The 20913-nt window shown below is 37.2% G+C and overlaps 1 protein-coding gene across 3 annotated transcripts in view; it reads right to left on the reverse strand.

Moving 5' to 3' along the window:
• LOC139755574 (protein mono-ADP-ribosyltransferase PARP3-like) overlaps window positions 1-20913 on the reverse strand; it is a 42031-nt gene that overhangs the window by 10451 nt on the left and 10667 nt on the right. For all 3 annotated transcript variants that reach the window (XM_071674053.1, XM_071674052.1, XM_071674054.1), the window contains exons 3-12: window positions 20765-20882; window positions 17696-17824; window positions 14465-14615; window positions 14032-14184; window positions 13555-13652; window positions 11754-11933; window positions 6857-6949; window positions 6228-6319; window positions 4523-4692; window positions 120-284 (exon numbers count right to left, since the gene is read on the reverse strand). In XM_071674053.1, coding sequence (XP_071530154.1) covers window positions 120-284; window positions 4523-4692; window positions 6228-6319; window positions 6857-6949; window positions 11754-11933; window positions 13555-13652; window positions 14032-14184; window positions 14465-14615; window positions 17696-17824; window positions 20765-20882 — 1349 coding nt within the window. The remainder of the gene's footprint in view (window positions 1-119; window positions 285-4522; window positions 4693-6227; window positions 6320-6856; window positions 6950-11753; window positions 11934-13554; window positions 13653-14031; window positions 14185-14464; window positions 14616-17695; window positions 17825-20764; window positions 20883-20913) is intronic.

Raw genomic sequence — 20913 nt, forward strand, 5'->3', positions numbered from 1 at the left:
AAGCAGTAACTCCAAAAATTGGCAGATTCCTTAGCAGTGTAATCAAATTTTCCTCAACTGCCATTAAACAATCTAACTAGACCCTCAACAATAACCTATTTGCAAAAAAGGCTGCCTACCTGGTTCTAGCCTGCCCTTGGCAGCAATACTGTTGAAACCTTCAGGAGGCTGACAGAGGGAGCTGTTGCCCATTTTAATGTACTTCATTCTCCCTAATGCAGTCTCCACTAAAAACATGAACCCCACATTTCTTTCTCCCTCATAGGTGCCCCAGTGAACACCAACTGTAATGAACCAAGGATATTAATGGCAGATCATGAGAAATCTGAGAAATGTCTTTGTAACATTGTAATATATGAGAAACTTTAAATGCAACTATAAGATGAGAAAGAAAAGAATATTATCTAATCATAAATTCTGATATACAATCAGTTCAATACCACAAAAATTATGAGTTTTATGATTTACTTCTGAGCCTACCAGCAACAAGAGCATTGTTACTTTCATTAATCTAACCTAATTCTTTGCAAGATTATCCTTTAGCAAAATGTCTTTCAAGATTATTGGTGAGAATTTCAGTATCATCCATTATCATTGTGGCATTCTCTTACCCTTGCTTAATTTCCAATTTGCATATGAATATATGTGCAGACACCATACATGTATAAGTAAATATACAATCCAAATGTTGTAAACAAAATGTCTTTCTAGACTTTCTTTCCCCATTATCAAAAGTTGCAAGCGTAGCACAAAACAACAAAAAAATAGTCTATAACATGAAGCGAGGAACTACAAAAAAAAGTTCTGTGTCCACTCTCTTTTAACCGGTATTCTCATCACCAGTTTTCAGCAAAACTCCACAAGCATCTTCACCATTACATCATAAACAAATTACCCATAGACATCAATAATACTGTAATTCTCTCACATATTCCTTATGCATTACATTATCTATAATATACTCTTACTCAAAAGTGATATGCATCACTACTGCTCAAATGATTGCCCATGTCTTTGTCTTTGCCATGGTGCATCAATATCACCATCTCTGCCAACCATTTCAGTATAATATCAATTTAATACTTCATTAACTCATATTGAATTCCATAACTCCTGATCAGAGTACTGACATTCCTTAGTCTGTATATCACAACCTGCTTAACTCCAAAGACCAATCATTCTTCCTTTATTCTTACTTTAATTCACTTAAGCAGAAATCCAAGTTTCTTTCCTCGAAGTACATTAACTATCGTCCTCTATTCATCTTGGATACATACAACATTCGAAACCCAGTCTGAGCCTTGGGATGGATGAGCACTTCGAGGCTTTCTGTTTCAATTTAGAAATTGAAAATACAGTACTAATATTACACAGAGTGAAAAGCCTGAGAGTTTGCACGAGTTAGCTAGGGTAAATAAGCAAAGGAAATTAGACAAGATACCGTAGCCGCAAATTGCCCTCATAATATACACATACCACATGTCTAAGAACACTTCTTCAAATTCTTGTGGTATAAAAGGTTTGGCAACAGGTAAAACGTCTCATGCACAAGCATATGACTTCTTTGAGGGTCGTAATGGGATATAAAAGATACGTGATGGAAGAAGAATAAATATCATTTAGAAGTTTCTCTTGAATTGTCTGATGCAAGCAGAACTGCAAAAGTGTGCAGTTCCTTGCAGTGTAATCAAATTTGTTCAACATGATTTAAACAAGTAAAGATCAAAAGCCTTTGCAAAGAAAGCCGCCTACCTGGTTTGCATGCTTGCAGAGCAATATGTTGAAACAAGGGGCTGACAGATGGTGAGCTGTTGTCATATTTAATGTATTATGCTCCAATGCAGGTGCTCCATAATTGACCGAATTGCTTTCCTCATAGTGCCAGTGAACACCAATGATAATGAACCAAAGGAATTAAGGAGTCATAGAGAATCTGAGAAATGTCTTGTAACATTGTATATATATGAGAAACTGTAAAGAACATCAAGATGGAAAGAAAAGGTTTATCTAATCAGTAAATGTGATAATCAGGTTCATACCACAAGAATTATGAGATGATTATACTGAGAAAAAGCAACAGAGATTTGTTTACATTTATTATCTGAACCAATGTGTTGCAAGATATCCTTTAGCAATGTTTAAGAATATATGGTGAGAATTTGTATCATCAACATGTGGCATTTCTTTTTAATCCAGATGTAGCATTGAACTTATGTGAGACAGCCATAATGATAGGTAATTCTAAAAGTGAACAAATGTTTTCTAGAGGCGTGTTGATTCTCATGTTTTAAAAGTTATATGGAAAAAAAAGTAAATGCAAAGAGTCTGAAGGGAGACTAAAATGAAAGTTTTTAGATTGGAGAGCCTGGAGGTGAGCACGTGTGGCTCCATGAATCATAACAACCCTCTATCAGTAGAATGCAGAGATGGTGAGTAGTATTCTATATCCTAGGGATAGACAAGTTGTAATAAATGTAATAAAGCAAGTATTATACATGTCTAATGGTGGATAGGCCAATTCATTGGCTGGTGACTTTGAACGGGAAAACAGCAATTAGTTTAATATTAGTATTAAGAATAAAATGAATAATAATAATAATGATGGAGAAAAAATTTTGTGTACTATAAAAATGTAAATCGATGAAAATATATATAAAAAAAAATAAAATAGGTATGTTTAAGGAAAAGGACCAACCAATTTGTTCACATCAGGTCTCGAGCTGGCATGTAAATGCCTGACGCAGAGACTGATTTCTCCAGGCCACAAAACTCATGGTTTATTGGCAATTTCATGTTGTATGGATTATGTGAGACATACCATAAGTAAAAGTAAATATAAATAAATGTTGTAAACAAAGATGTTTTTAAGGTTTGGCCTGCGATAAAATGTAAAGATTATACAAAGGAACAAATAAATGAAAAGAGAAAGGGAGAACAAATAGGAAAAATAAAATGTTTTGTCTGACTTCGGAGATCGCATGGAGGTGACAAGAAAACACAGTGAAGTGGACTCATTGGTATCAGTAAACGAGCCTTTCAGTGAGAATCAGAGAATAGTGAAGTGTATCTTAACTCCATATCTGTGTAGATTATGTATATATATGGTAGTTGGACGTGTGTATGTACATGTGTATTGAGGGGGGGGGGGTTGTTTGGGACCATTCTTTCGTCCTGTTTCCTTGCACGGAACCTATAATAAAAATTACAATCAAATGAAATATAGTAGAAGAAAAATGTGTATAAAATATAAATAAAATAAATAAAAAATAATAAAATAAAATAAAATATATTATATATAAAAGACAACAAAGGCCACATTCGTTCACACTCAGTCTCTAGCTGTCATGTATAATGCACTGAAACCACAGCTCACTTTCCACATCCAGGCCCCACAAAACTTTTCATGGTTTACCCAAGACGCTTCACATGCCCTGGTTCAATCCATTGACAGCACTGTCAACCCCAGTATACCACATCGTTCTAATGCACTCTATTCCTTGCTAGCCTTTCACCCTCCCATATGTTCAGGCCCCAATCACTCAAAATCTATTTCACTTCATCCTTCCACCTCCAATTTGGTCTCCCACTTCTCATTCCCTCCACCTCTTGACATATATCCTCTTTGTCAATCTGTCCTCACTCATTCTCTCCATGTGACCAAACCATTTCAATAAACCCTCTTCTGCTCTCTCAACCACACTCTTTTTATCATCACACATCTCTTACCCTTTCATTACTTACTTGATCTACGCACCTCACACCACATATTGTCCTTAAACATCTCATTTCCAACACATCCACCCTCCTCTGCACAACCCTATCTATAGCCCACTCCTTGCAACCAAAGAACATTGTTGGAACGACTATTCTTTCAAACATACCCATTTTTGCTCTTCGAGATAACGTTCTCACCTTCCACACATTCTTCATTGCTCCCAGAACCTTAACCCCCTCCCCTACCCTGTGAATCACTTCCACTTCCATGGTTCCATCCGCTGCAAAATCCACTCCAAGATATCTAAAACACTTCACTTCCTCCAGTTTTTCTCCATTCAAACTTATCTCCCACTTAACTTGTCCCTCAACCCTACTGAACCTAATAACTTTGCTCTTATTCACATTTACTCTCAACTTTCATAGCCATTTCCTGTGTTAGTGGGTAGCATATGGATCAAATGACTGAGCCTTTGAGGGAAAAATCCTTATATGTTTGTTCCTACTTTTGGAAAGGTAAAACTGCACATACTTATATTTAGGCGTTATCACACTGTGCCTGCAATGTAGTTACACTGTGAATGAAAATTCATCTCAAGCATGGTTGTACCAAAATCAATGAATGAAAGAGAGAACAATTTCATCAAAGTACTACCCATTTCAAAGGAATCCATCCTTTCCCTGCTACTGAAAAGAGAAGAGAGTAGAAACTGATCACAGCTCCACATGTATCTACAGACGTTAAATATAGGAAAGTTGTATGCAGAAGGAAAGACACTGCTTTCAGTAACAGAAATAAAAAACTTACCATTCCATGAACTTTTAGCATGTTCAGGAGTGAAATATAGTCCTTTTCCAAGGTTACCCCCAGAAAATTGGGTAATTCTCAATCCATATTTCAAGATTGCAGCAACACACGCTACATTCACTCCATGCCATAATAACTTCCGGTAATGCAGACCCGCATACTCATCATATCTAGGGAAAAATCTCTTAGTAAGAAAAAATAAACTGGAAATATGAATTAGGAAAATGTGAGCTTATTCTTTACCCACATTATAGTTTTCATTTTTCCACTAGAAAAATTTGTGTTTCCCATTTCTCTTTCTGACATCTTCCCACTTCCCTAAATTCTTGGATTGCTGGACACTCTAAAGGAATTTATAACTGCTAATATTGTATGCCTGTGCCAAATGTAATTAAATGCTTGAATACAGCCAAAAGCAAAATTCTCCCCTCCCAGAAATTACTTAACTATTAATGTGTTATAAGTGAATTTTGTAGATATATTGACTGTTGCCACTACTTTAACAATCAATTCCATCAGGGGAGACACGAGAGAAATATAACAGTCAGTTGATATACATCGAAGAGACGAAGCTAGGACGCCATTTCTCTCTTGTGTCTCCCCTGATGATGTGATTACTACACGACAGTGCATTTAGGAACTTATCGTGTTTTATTTTCCCCGTGGACTCATAGGAATATCTTGATCATGAGCAAAATTGTGATCCTTTCCAATATATATATATATATATTTTTTTTTTTTTTTTTTTTTTTATACTTTTCTTTTCTTTCATACTATTCGCCATTTCCCGCGTTAGCGAGGTAGCGTTAAGAACAGAGGACTGGGCCTTTGAGGGAATATCCTCATATATATATATATATATATACTCCCTAGCCTAAGCCAGGTACCCATTTTATCAACCAACTCCTAAGGGTGGATTAACAGCTGGGTTGAGGGTGGACCGACTGCCGCAACTAGGATTTGAACCCATGTGGTTGACCCTGGATGGCCCATGAATATGTCAAGGTCAAGATCACTAACCACTACACCATAGGAGTCCATTGTGAGCCAACACTTTGGTGGTTGTACAGTTACACTTTTCCTCTCACCCAGGTAGTTATGTTTTCTTTCTGCCTCACTAACATGTGGACCACTGGCATTCTGTCCACAAATATACATTCTCTCCTTGTTATATGTAACACTTGACAACATTTAACTCAAGCGGCTCATTCTTCATACCTCTAGATTTTCCTGTGGTGAGCACTATGCAGTAGCATTGCCTTTCAGCAAAATGGTAAGAGCAGTAGATGGTATTAGTAGGTACGAAAATTTAGACAGAAGCTTTAGGGAGAAACGTGAGGTGGAAGTAGTAAGTAGGAGCATTAGACAGAAGTAGCCATTAGAAACATTAGGTAGGAGCCTCTGCAAATACTGTGCTATACTTGCCCTCTGCCAGATGCCTGTTAAGAGTGAGGCACTAAAGGCTAAGAAGCATCATTGGGGTTCTTTAGTTATGGGGACTCTGTTGCTGTGGTTACCCCTTTGAGGAAATTTCAACTGGAATAGGCATCAGAGATATAGATAGATTGATCAAGCAATCTCAGGAGTGTGAATGAATAGGCTAAAATACAAAATCTGTACACTTTTTGGTCGCACACAAAAACTATGAAGTTTACTTAACATTTTGGTATATACATACATGAAAAAAGATTAGACAGTACCTTACCTGGCTTTTTCCTCAGCACGGTTAATGCTCCACACATCTAATAGAGTGCACTGTCGTGAATTTTTACATGCTTTAGAATACTCCTCCACCATCTGTTGAAAGTACAAAAAAGACCTGAACAATTATATACAATGCACTTAATGATAGCAAACAAAGCATATAGTTAAGATATCCATGTTGGTTATACAGAGCTGTAAAGGCAAAGACAGTAAGATAAAGAGCAGCAAAATTATTAACCAAAAAATGACAAGTTTACTGAAATGCATGAGTAACAGATAAACCTCTAAAAGCTGAAGAAGAATATTTTATGGTGATTTGCATGCATTTTACCAAAAATATATTTCTACTGAACACTATTTCACATGTCTGCAATATTACTTCTGTTTAAAATCATGACATTACACAGCACTTACAACATAACTATAGTATTCATGAAGCCAAAATACTCAAACTAAAACTCAAGAAATTTACATTCAATTACAATGCCACATGGGTATTGGGTGATCTATTGTCTGCATGAGTCACTGAAATCCTGACAATTACCTGCTTTGTTGTCACCTCCCACTGAATATAGTGTAAAGTATAACTGTTCTAACTATAGGTAGCTGCCCTTTCTTTTTAAGTCATACCTTATACTCTTCACCGTCTTTGTCTATGAGCCTGAGCCGACAACCCAATAACTCATACTGTTCTTGTGGGTCCAAGTCTTCTGTCTCTCTGTCCTGAAAAAAGTGAAAGAGTTACTACTGTAATTAAGTACAAGCTGCAGAGGTACATGCTTGTGATGACCTGTCAATAATGGCATATGGATAGTCAAAAAGTAAATGGCAAACTATATTCTATATTTCTTACTATACTTAGTCGCTGTCTCCCGTGATAGTGAGGTAGCGCAAGGAAACAGACTAAAGAATGACCCAACCCACCCATATATACATGTATATACATAAACACCCTGACACGCACATATACATACCTATACATTTCAATGTATACATACACAGACATATACATATATACACATGTACATATTAATACTTGCTGCCTTCATCCATTCCGGTCACCACCCCGTAACACATGATATGGCACTCCCATCCCCCCGCGTGCACGAGGTAGTAATAGGAAAAGACAACAAAGGCCACATTCATTCACAATCTGTCTATAGCTGTCATGTGTAATGCACCAAAACCACGGCTCCCCTTCCACATCCAGGCCCCACAAAACTTTCCATGGTTTACCCCAGATGCTTCACATGGCAAACTATCATATAAAATTATCTCTCTAGTAATTCTCCAATCACAAGTCTGGTATTCTCAGGTACCCTTAATTAGTCAGTCTGAAGACATTCTGCTAAGTAAACCTACCAGTTGCCCCATCATCAAAGTGGAGGAGTACTATGCTCAGCTAGTTCTTAAATTCATAATATCAAACACTGACTCAAACTTAATAAACAGTAAGAGTAGGAAGGCTGGCAATCCAGTGTCTATTTTTTCTTTTTTCACATCTGAGGCTTCACTCACGGAACATATTTCATAATGCTTCCCTAAACCAACAGATATCTAATAAAAAACAAATTGAATAACCATACAATCTTCTAAAACAGTAACAATTAACTACCTATTTACAGGCCTTCCTGTCCTCCAGCATATATTTCAACCCCACAATCAAATTCAACTAGAAAAATAGTCCTTATGCCAAGGTTTTCAAACAAATCTACTACCCTCACAAAAATACCAAAAATTGCATGTAATATTTCAAAGAATTTTTTAGCAAAAAAACTTTTGTACCAAATTTGAAATATGACAAAATGAAATGCTTCTATACTTGAAATACTTATGGAAAATATCTCTTGATGCTATCCCAAGCCGACAGATACTCCCCTATCCCTGGGGATAGGGGAGAAAGAATACTTCCCACATATTCCCTGCGTGTTGTAGAAGGCGACTAAAAGGGGAGGGAGCGGGAGGCTGGAAATACCCCCCTCTCGTTTTTTTTTTTTTTTAATTTTCCAAAAGAAGGAACAGAGAAGGGGCCCAGGTGAGGATATTCCCTCAAACGCCCAGTCCTCTGTTCTTAACGCTACCTCACTAACGTGGGAAATGGCAAATAGTTTGAAAGAAAAAAGAAAGATCTCTTGATGCTCTCCAAACCCAACAGATACCCAATGAATACAAATAGCATAATCACAAAATCCTCCAAAAACATAGCTACTGATTTCTTACTTACAAGTATTAATGTTCCCCAACATATATTGCACCCCATATTTACATTCAGCAATAAAAATAGTCCTTATACTGAAGTTTTCAAGTAAACCTATTACCCTCACAAAAATACCAAAAATTGCTGGTTCACGGAATTTTTTGGCCCTAAACCTTTATGTTTTAAAACTGAAATATGACATAATGAAATGCTAATATACTTGAAATGATAACAGAAAATGTTTCATAATGCTTACCCAAGCCTACAGATACCTAAAAAAATATGATTTGTATAATCACAGAATCTTCTAAAAAAGTAACCATTAATTGCTTATTTACAGGGCCTTAATGTCCCCTAACATATATTTCAACCCCAGATATCCAATAAATATGAACTGACCAATCATAGAATCTTCTAAAAGAATAAACATTATTTACTTATCTACAGGCCTTAATGTCCCTCAACATATACCTGAACCCCAGATTTGAATTTAGCATGAAAAATAGATTAAAACTGAGGTTTCAAGCAAATCTATTACCCTTACAAAGATACCAAAAATTGCCGGTGATAGTTCAGGGAATGTTAAAGCCTAAAAACCATGTGGTTTTAAAACTGAAATATGACATAAAGAAACATTTCTATACTTGAAATAATGATGGAAAATATCTCATAATACTTTATCAAGCCGACAGATACCCAATATATATAAACCAACTAATCACAGAATCATGTACAAGAATAACCATCAATCATTCATTTACAGGCCTTAATGTCCCCCCAACATGTACTTGAACCCCAAATTTGAATTCAGTACAAAAAATGGTCCTTATACTGAGGTTCTCAAGCAAATCTATTGCGCTCACAAAAATACCAAAATTGCAAGTATCAATAGTTCAGAGATTTTTTTTAGCCCAAAAACCTTTTTGTTTAAAATGCGAAATATGACATATGAAACACTTCTATAATTGTAATAATTATGGAAAATATCTCATAATGCTCCCCAATGCCAACAGACACTTTATAAATATGAACTAAATAATAACAGAATCTTCTAAAAGAGTAATCATTAATTACTTATTTACAGGGCCTTAATGTCTCAACCCCAGATTCAAATTCAGCATGAAAAACGGTCCTTCTAGGGTTTTCAAGCAAATCTATTACCCTCATAAAAATGCTTTCAACTAATAGGCTAGAAAAAACTTGAAGATATAAGATGTGCCAAGGTCTGTATTTTGCAACATGAGAAAATCATTGTGTGGCTTGCCATGTGTTTAAAGCAAAGAGCTCACAGGAATTCTGTATTCAGACTTATACCTGTGCATTTCCAACCCTACAACCTAACATGTTTACTTAATACAAAACATACTTCTTGTCCAAGTTGTTCAAGTCAACAGGACTTGAAAACAGATGGAAAAAAAATAATGATAATGCTAATCATATATCATTTCATATATCAACAGCAATAAGCATCATCTACAGGATGTTGTCATCACTAATTTCTATTATAACAATTTCCTAGAAGGATTTTCACAGTTCAACTGTAAGTGAAATTTGGTTTCCATCTTTGACTTATAAGACTTATAAACATCAACAAAATACAAAAAATTTTTCTTATACAGCTTTCATCTCCACCTAAACTTTAAGCACTCTACTCAAAAGAGATGTTACAACTGATACAGCAGTAACTTCTCTAGCTGATGAAGCCATCCTATTTGTTTCTCTTTTTTCCTATAATTCCACTTTGTATGATTTTACTTTTTGATGCACCTCTTATTAATCCTAAGCCCTGTCCAACAATCTCATTTAGTAAAGGCCAAAAAATACTCCTCTTTTGATACAGACATAGTATATATATCAGACATCCTGCCTTATGATTGGAAGGAGGTTTTTTACCTATTTGCATAAGAAGTATAAGGCCATTGTGTCACATGCAATGCCTGTACCCTCTTTTCAGCATCTCCACCTGTATCTTATCTGAGCAGACCTTCTTCTTATGATGCCAATGAAATATTGGCATAGTAATTTTCTCCACAGTATGTCCAGTACCAATGCACTTACCATAGCAGGAACCAGAGACAGATTTTTTCCCCTTGATCAAACTCTTGACATTTAAAACAATGCTATGGGTTTGACATGAAGATTCTTACCGAGTATTGTTAATATCCAGTATGAACCTTCTCTAAGAGTATGGTTTTACTGAAAATCTCAACAATGGTGCTTCTTTATCATATGCTATTAACCATCTTATTAAGACTCTAGCAGTAATACCTCTTGATATGAAAGTTCCATGCTGGGACCTTAGAGACATGAGATCCCAGCAAAAGATGACTCCCTTGCAGGAGTTCATGTCTACATGTATGGAAGCCTTGGATGTCATAAGGGTGAAAATTACATTTTCAACAGGGCATTGTCCTAAGAGGCATCATTTGCTATGATTAAAGGACACCACTAACAAGCTTCCTTACATGTTCAACATCTGCAGTGTAACCAATCACCTTCTATAAAATAAAAGGATTTAATAAGGCTAGAGTAGTTGGACCCACAGCATGTAACACAGCAAAGCTAGTGTTCCATGGTTTAATGGTTAAAACTAATCAGCCATCAGGTTTTCCATCCCGCAATAATGAGAGGCAGGTATTGCATCAACCATGCTGGCCAAAACTGATACTGGAACAAGTTCCTGTATTTGTGGTTGCATGGTTGGTTACTTAACAAATTTTGCAGCTAAATATGTGGTACAAGAGACAACTAGGCACTCAAAAATGAATTCTCCCCAGGCAGTTTTCATCAAAAGTTATCAGACATTTCAGGTTCACTCTGTAGTGGATGGAAATATAAATGAGACCTTACCACAGAGCGTATATAAGCACAGCCATCATTCATGGGAATTTCTGCAATAATGTTATGTCAAACAAACATCGAATACTTTATGTACTGCATTCCTTAACAGAAGAATTTTTTCCTTATGCTACAGGCTTCATTTATCACAAAGCCATTATCAAATGTTTTATAAATAATATTTTAACACTAACATTAACTGACTGCTTCAACCAGCCTAATATTATTTCATTTACAACAGGTTAAATGCCTTACTCCTTAGGTACAACACATTTTCAGTAACTCATCTTGTGAGGTCTTACAAGGAGATAGTTCTGAAGAAAGTTAAGCTCTAACCATAATTACATATTCCATCTGACCTACCAAATGAGTGAATTTCATTGGTACCCTTCTCTATCAAATGAAGAATGTCTGGTATGAGTATCTACTCCATGTTAATTCTTTACAAAGTTGTACTTAAAGATAAAATGAAAAGATACTTTAGATTCTTACTTGTTCAAGAAGATTCCACATAAGTCTCATATCACTGAGAATCCCCATCAATTCCTTCTTCTTGTGTAAAAATGTTTCTGCAGCCTCACCCACCTGCTGAGGAGGACCTACCAAGGACTTATCAAGGTGAGGAACGGCCTTAAAAAATTTACACCATAACTCTGACAGTGTTGAAGATGGCTGTAAGAAACAAGTCTCTTTGAGAAGAATGTCCAAACTGCTTATAAAATTTTATATTTACTCTTAAGGACAGTACCCTAGCTGACTTTATGACCAATGCAATCTCAATAATAACAATTTTTCATAATAATAATGACCAGCTGAGATAGCTAAGCACCAGATCACCTTTGAGGTACTGTACCACCAAGAGTACTGGGGTAAAACAAATAGTTACATCACCATAATCCTATCCATGCTCTCTTATACAATGGTTTTGTTTGCAGTCTACAAATAAACAGGTGCTGCACAGCCTCCTTACATGATTCTCCTTCTTATTTACATAAGATAGGTAAGATGACATGGGCAACTGAATGCCTTAATCAAGGCCATCTTATTAATATATTCTTATTTTCTTATTTGATCTCTATTTCCCTTATCAACAAGGTAGAACCAGGATTAGACAAAGAAAGGCCACATTCACTCACATCCATTCTCTAGCTGTCATGTGTAATGCACCAAAACCACAGCTCCCTATCCACAACCAGGCCCCAAAGACCTTTCCATGGTTTACCCCTACTGCTTCACATGCCATTTCAATCCACTGATAGCACATTGACCTCTATATACCACATCATTTCAATCCACTCTCTCCTATGCACATCTTTCATCCTCCTGCATGTTCAGGCCCTGATCAAACCATCTCACACCACATATTGCCTTCAAACATTTCATTTCCAACACATCTACCCTCCTCTGCACATCCCTATCTACAACCCATGCCTTTTATCCATGTGATATTGTTGGGACTACTATCCCTTCATACATACCCATCTTTGCCCTCCCAGATAACATTCCTTCTTTCCACACATTCTTCAGTGCTTTCAAAATCTTCATCCCCTCATCACTCACCCTACGACTCAATTCTGCTTCCATGGTTCCATTCAGTGCCATATCCACTCCCAGGTATCTACAACACTTCACTACCTCTAATTTTTCAATCTCACATTCCCAACTAACCTGTCCTTTAACACTGCTATATCTAATAACCTTGCTTTTACTCACATTTACTCTCAGTTTCCTCCTTTCACACACTCTTCCAAACTCAATCACCAACTTCTGCAGTTTCTCACTCATCTGCCACTAGTGCCGTATCATCAGGAAACATCAACTAACTCACTTTCCAAGCTATCTCATCCCCTACAGACTGCATACTCACCTTTCTCTCCAAGACTCAAATTTACCTCCCACAGCGTTCTATCCATAAACAAATTAAACAGCCATGGCAATCACCCCCCCCCCCCCCCCCCCCCCCCCCCCGACACACACACACACACACACACACACAGACCATCCTTCAGTGGAACCAATCATTACCCTCTCTTCCTACTCATACACATGCCTTAAACCCTTGAAAAACACTTCTCACTACTTCTAGCAGGTTTCCTTCCACATCGTATATTCTTAAGATCTTCTACAAAGCATCCATCAACCCTATCACATGCTTTCTCCAGATCCATGAATAACAACAAACAAACCCATTTGTTTCTCAAAGTATTTCTCACAATGTCTGTAAAGCACAATTGCTACCAAAGACAGACAGAGAAAAAAAGTTAGGCAATTTAAGATAGAATAAGGTACTCACCATTCTAGCTTTTAATGCTCTTTCAATGCCCAAGAGTGCTTCTTCAGCCTTGCTTAACAGTCGTTCTGTGATCTTTTCTGGTATCATTTTTCTTGGGTCTGGTAAGAAAAAAAATCAAGTTTGGACTAACTGCCACCCTAGATCCTGAACTGAAAGGGTAGTGCTTGAAAAGGTAAATAACAGAATGAAGTGGTGGTTCAGAAATATGGAAAAAATTACCATGAATGCACGAGTTAGGTGAAAAAGAGCAAAAACTAAAGGATTCATATACTGACCAATGTGAAGGCACATGCAATGAATATTGGTGCAGAGATAACTATAAGTAATTACAATAATCTACATACAGATGAATGCTAATTACATATAAAGTTGAAATCCTAAGCATAATATTAAGATCATGAACTATACAAGTCCTCTAAATTTTACCAAGTTGTAATTCATAAACAAATATTTCTCATAAATTTGTGTCATCCTTACCTAGCTTCATCACACTAATTTGCTTCATGAACATCTTCCTATCTAAGACAAGCCTTAGCATGAGTTCAGTCCTTGGATTCAAGGGTTGCATCTCCATTTCAGCATCACTTGCTTCCTTATCTTCTTCATTATCAATCTCTCCATCTTCTTCATCTAAAGGAATGGCAGATATCATAGTAAATCACAGACAATAATGGAGACATAGTGAATTTGCTTGCAAATTATGTCATTTCTGGCTGACATTTCTATTTTCAATTCATGAACATTTACATTTGCCTTCCCTTCATAGCACATCTTTCATGACCGCCAGTATACATGTGAGGAATTTCATGAAAACAGTATGAAGTGCACACATGCTCCCTAAGTCTAAACTTCAGCAATCATCAAATCAACAGTTTTACCACAAAGAGACAAGCCATTCTATCCTGCCTACCCTCTTGAAGATAAAATTTTCCTGGTTGAGGTAAAAAGGTGTCTCTCTTATCCCAACCATTATCTGTCTTCTCTCGAAACTTCTTTTTGAACGTTCTAATTGCCTCCTTCACACCATTTTCTTTCTTAGCTTCCCATTCACCTTCCTCTCCCTGTGCATGAGAAAAAATTCCATCAATATAATATCAAGAAAAACAAAAACTATGGAGAGCTTTACAAACATGTCTTACAATTTAACATTTATGTTATAATGACACTGACACATAATAAAGGCAGTAATAAATACAACTATCCATTTTCAAATATGATACCTACTTACTTTTCACATCCACACATACAGTGCCTGCCCATGAAGTTGGCATGAGGGGTTGCAGCACAAATATCATGGATAAACATAAAATATAATCCTGAAAACTGTGTATTCACCACCAACTGATACTTTATTGGTTTCCCTTTCCTCTTTATACAGTCCTTGAAATGACCAGGACTAGAATCTGCATAGTCCCGAAGCTATCTTTACACAAATTTGAGAAATGGTCACCACCAGCTTTGACATCGACGAAGTATCCTCATTACGTAATTTCATTGTCATAAGCACCCACACATATTTTACTGGATTCAAGTCCAGTAGATTCCTGGGCCAGTCACCGAAAAACTCCACTGCACAGTCCTTAATCAAATCTGTGACCAGTTTGGCAATGTAAAAGGGAGCCCCATCCTGCGTGAACAATGACAAAAAGTGGCTGGCCAATCACATACCACCTAATATGCCAGAGTCACTCACAATGGCTTCCCTAAAACCTTAAATTCTACATTGGAGCACCCTACAGAGCAGTTCTTTCTCCAACTCTCTTCAATCTCTTCCTCACAATTTACCATTATCTCAGGCAAACCTCAACATGAAAATTCCTTTGTATGCACACAATCTCACAATCATATCACAACACACTGACACCACAGTAGCAACAACAAACATGCAGCACTACATTAAACAATATACAATTAGAACAATGGGTCACTCAAAACAGAAGGTCTGCATCTCCACAGAAGTCTTCAATCACACTCTAAGCCCTAAATGGACACGACTCCAGCTTACTCCCTCCATTCACTTTGAATGGATAGTCTCTCCCACTGAGCAAAACACCAACCACTCACAGCATCACACAAGACTCCCCAAACCAATAACATCAACAAAAAAGCATCATACAAGCTAAATACCTTTAGAACACAATATGCCACTTGATTTGGACAAGAAAAAGAACCCCACAACATCCTATACAAAACAATTCATTTTCTTTTTTATGTTCAAGGCTCCAGTCACAGCCAAAAATCAACATCAAGGACAGGCCTCAATTAAAATACAGAGAGAATTACGAGATGGAAAAAAAATGACGGGAAAATATTGAGAAAGTGAAAATCCTGTCTTTTGAAATGTGCTAGGTCATAGTTATTGTGAAAGACATGAGAGGGTAGAGAGTTCCAGAGCTCTGATGTGCAGGGAAAGAAACTGGTATCAAATTGCCCCATCTTGAGATGCTGATGGCCACACAATAATCTTGTGACACAGCAGCTTGCTAAGTATAGCATGGTCTAGTTAGTGAGTGGTGTGGGCACACAAGCAGCCAGCTCTTGGGAGCAAAAAACCAAAGTAATACCATGCCTCAACTGCCTGGTCTTCCACCCTCTAAAAGCTACCTAGCAACCACAAACACTCAACACCTTCACCATGAAACAAAGATCTTCCCAGTACAGTCCCACCAGAACATGCTCAATAATATAAAAGAGCACTAGACCCCTCCCATCCAAGGAGAAATAAAATGCTTACCCCTGACTCACACTTCAGTAACCTCTACTCACAGATTCCCCATCCCCAGGAAATATAACACTGAAAAAACACATAAACACAGAAATAACCATGCAAGCACCAACTAACTTCTGAACTCACCCATCACTACAACACTAAAAACACCATTTCAACATATTCCAAGATCCTTCATGTCCATGATGAACCTTCCATAAAGAAGATACTGTGCACTTACTAACAACTGCCCTGCACTCCCTGCACACAGATGCACATACATCACAACACATTTTGACCTGTGGTCCTAACTGGTGGACTTAGCCAATTTTCTTAGTGTTGCAGGAGTCTCATCAGAAAAGAAGAGTTTCTTGGGACAGGAAGCAAGTAAGTATATACATCTTTTTCTTCTCTTTCATACTTGCTCAATATTTCCCACTTTAGCAAGGTAGCACCAGGAACACATGAACAGATGGAATTATTTGCTCACATTAACTCTCAAACAGATGGCATTATTTGCTCACATTAACTCTCTAACAGTCATAATACGTATAATGCATAAAAAACCAAAGCCCCCTAACCACACCCACGCCCCTCATTTTTTTTTTTTGTGATTTTTTCTGACTGCTTCATATATTCATTCATTCACTCATACTTAATTACTTTAGGCCGAATTTTTATGAAAGAGTGCTAGTGATACCCAGAACCACTTTCTGAAGGCTCCTGCAGCCCAAGGCTGTGGTTTGATACATCCAGTAGTAAGAAAAAGTGGACTCCTTTCAAGGGAAAAGTTCTGTAATGAGACTACTCCCAGTGATATAGTATTGCTCAAGGTGACTCATATACACCAAATATTCAAATCAAAGTAAGTTACACACATACACAAAGTAAAAGGACAAAGCAAATTTATGGAGCATGCTGTAACAAATACAGTGGCATGTCACAGCTGACTGTGAGACAAACTGAGCTCTGAGAAAAATAATGAAAGGAAATAGTGTAAACTTAAGGTGTTGAATGGTTTGCAGGCAGAAATGATCTAAGAACATAAAGAGTATATTGCTTTGTGACAACAGAATGACAAAAAATATGCAGGCACACAATTTCAGTCCTGTTTGCAAAATGAGAATCTGAGAGGAAGTTCAGGGTTACCACAGTGACATTTTTAAAAATCCTTAACCATTATAAATATGCCACAAAAGTGTTTCTCATGAAATATGTAACAAAAGTGTTATAGATTCAAAAACAATCTCTTGTATCTGTATTTCATATGCTAAGAGTGCTATCCACAGTTACTATCGATTACACACCAGTTATGGCAAATCTATTTTATCTATTTCCTCTCAAATTAAGCTGTAATACTATTCAAAGCTAATCTCTCCCTCCCTGTCAATATCCATTAACCTATCTTACACAATATATGCTAGAAATACTGACCTCTTGACCCCACCGTGTGAAGACACCAAATTTGTTGTTGCATATGACTACCTGCATGATAAAAAACTTGCTACAATTGTTATCATCTGTGAAGCGCAATCTGCAGGAGAAGTCTTCATGTACTTTCACCTGAATATAAAAAAAGAAAATAAATAAGTACATATATATAGTATTTGCATACACAGACACACACACATACACACACACACACACACACACACACACACACACACATGTGAAGTATCTGGGGGTAAACTATGGAAAGGTCTGTGGGGCCTGGATGTACATAGAGAGCTGTGGTTTCGGTGCATCGCACATGACAGATAGAAACAATGTGCACAAATGTGACCTTTTTTGTCTGTTTTCCTGGCAATACCTCGCTGAAGCAGGGGGTAGCAATGCTGTTTCCTGTGGGGCGGGGTAGTGCCAGAAATGGATGACGGCAAGTAAGTATATGTACATGTGTATATATGCATATGTCTGTGTATGTATATGTATGTATAAGTAATGGGGCTATTTCCTGTGTGGCGGGGTAGCGACGGGAATGGCAGCAAGTATGAATATATACATGTCTACATATGTATGTGTCTGTGTATGTATAGGAATGTATACGTTGAATATGTATATGTGAATGTATGGGCATTTATGTATCTGTATGTTTGAAGGAATAGTGGTTCCAACAATGTTATATGGTTGTGAGGCGTGGGCTATAGATAGAGTTGTGCGGAGGAGGGTGGATGTGCTGGAAATGAGATGTTTGAGGACAATATGTGGTGTGAGGTGGTTTGACTGAGTAAGTAATAAAAGGGTGAGAGAGATGTGTGGTAACAAAAAGAGTGTGGTTGAGAGGGCAGAAGAGGGCGTTTTGAAATGGTTTGGTCAAATGGAGAGAATGAGTAAGGAAAGATTGACAAAGTGGATATATGTGTCAGAGGTGGGGGGGAACGAAAAGTGGGAGACCAAATTGGAGGAGGAAAGATGGAGTGAAAAAGATTCTGAGCGATCGAGGCCTGAACATGCAGGAGGGTGAAAGGCGTGCAAGGAATAGAGTGAATTGGAACTATATATATATATATATATATATATATATATATATATATATATATATATATATATATATATATATATATATGGGGTTGGCGGGGGATGACCTGGGTAGCTTACGTGTGTCTTGAATTTATATATTTTAGTGCTTTGTCAATTCTCTCATAATGATCTGTTTAATGATAGGATGGGCTTTGAAATTGCCTGGGGACAAATCAAAGTTCTTAGTAATAGATTTTAAAACTGTCTGGGGACAAATTAAAGTTCTTAGTGTCAGCAATTAAAATTGCCTAGGGACAAATCAAAGTTCTTAGTGTTAGCAATTAAAATTGCCTGGGGACAAATTAAAGTTCTTAGTATTATGAACTAAGTCAGGTGCAATAACGCTACATGTGGAATAATCAGCGGAGGGGTATAGAATAATTGGATTTTCAAGATCTATGGGGAGATCATTTTCATGACTGTTTAGCGATCGCATTAATGTGGTCATCCCCGCGTACTGAATGACAGAGCCAATAACACCTCTCCGTAACAGTTTTTCCTGTCTTACTTGCCTGCATTCATTTCCAACACTATCACAACCCACAGGAAACAGCACACATGCATGATGAAGATAAAAGATAACAAATATTCTCTTCCTTTCCACGACACCTGTTCGTCGCTCCCTGCGTCAGCGAGGTAGCGCCAGGAAAAAGACACAGAAAGGTCACATGCGCTTATAACAGCTCTCATGAGTAATGCACCGAAACTACAGCTCCCTATCTACAACCAGGTTCTATAGACCTTTCTCTGATTATATATCCCTGGGGATAGGGGAAAAAGAATACTTCCCACGTATTCCCTAGGTGTCGTAGAAGGCGACTAAAAGGGGAGGGAGGGGGGGGGGGCTGGAAATCCTCCCCTCTCGTTTTTAATTTTCCAAAAGAGGGAACAGAGAAGGGGGCCAAGTGAGGATATTCCCTCAAAGGCTCACTCCTCTGTTCTTAATGCTACGTCACTGACGCGGGAAATAGTGAATAGCTTGGAAATAAAAATATAATAAATATATATATCTTTTTTCTTTCTTTCATACTATTCGCCATTTCCCGCGTTAGCGAGGTAGCGTTAAGAACAGAGGACTGGGCCTTTGAGGGAATATCCTCTTCTGGCCCCCTTCTCTGTTCCTTCTTTGGGGGGAAAAAAAAAACAAGAGGGGAGGATATATATATATTCTTCTTTTCTTTTCTTTTCTTGGGGGAAAAAAAAAGTGGGGAGGATATATATATATTCTTCTTTTCTTTCAAACTATTCGCCATTTCCCGCGTTAGCGAGGTAGCGTTGAGAACAGAGAACTAGGCCTTTGAGGGAATATCCTCACCTGGCCCCCTTCCCTCCTCCTTCTTTTGGAAAATTAAAAAAAATTAATGAGGGGAGGATTTCCAGCCCCCCGCTCCCTCCCCTTTTAGTCGCCTTCTACGACACGCAGGGAATACGTGGGAAGTATTCTTTCTCCCCTATCCCCAGGGATAATATATATATATATATATATATATATATATATATATATATATATATATATATATATATATATATATATACACTAAAGCGTGGAATATGGATAAGCTTTTTATTTCTCCTTGGAAGTTGGATGTTCGCTATGTAAGTTTAGATGGAAAGGATCTTGTGCTCTCGCACAGAAATAAGTTGTGAGAACACTAAAGTGGGACTATAATGTAAGTATTTTTGTTTCGAAGTATGTATTCTCTATCATTCTGCTTTTGCTTACCATTAGTTTCCTCTTGACCAGTACACTAGCAGAAATAATTCAACTAACTGAAAACTTCCTTTTCTAACGTAATTTCATTAAAGATAACATGAAACAAGCCTTAATTCATACAATTAAAACTATTTCCTAACTTGATCGTTTGAAGAAAAAAAATAAATGAAATAAACAAATGGAGGATCACTCCTTTACCACAAAGTTTTGTAGCTGTAGAAAAAAAAAAAGTACAAAAACCTCGCAAGTCATTAAAAGCTAAATCCTACCCTCTTTGATCGACTGCGAAGTACAGCATCAGGAATGGGTCTTCTTTTGCCCTTATGACTTCCAGGAGTGTGTCTTGTTTCCCCATTTTCCAACTGTGGACGCTTTGGTATAGCTGGTCTGAACGAAATATAATAACAATTCGTTAAAA

Source organism: Panulirus ornatus, chromosome 19 (genome assembly GCF_036320965.1).
Source record: "Panulirus ornatus isolate Po-2019 chromosome 19, ASM3632096v1, whole genome shotgun sequence".
Classification (NCBI taxonomy): domain Eukaryota; kingdom Metazoa; phylum Arthropoda; class Malacostraca; order Decapoda; family Palinuridae; genus Panulirus; species Panulirus ornatus.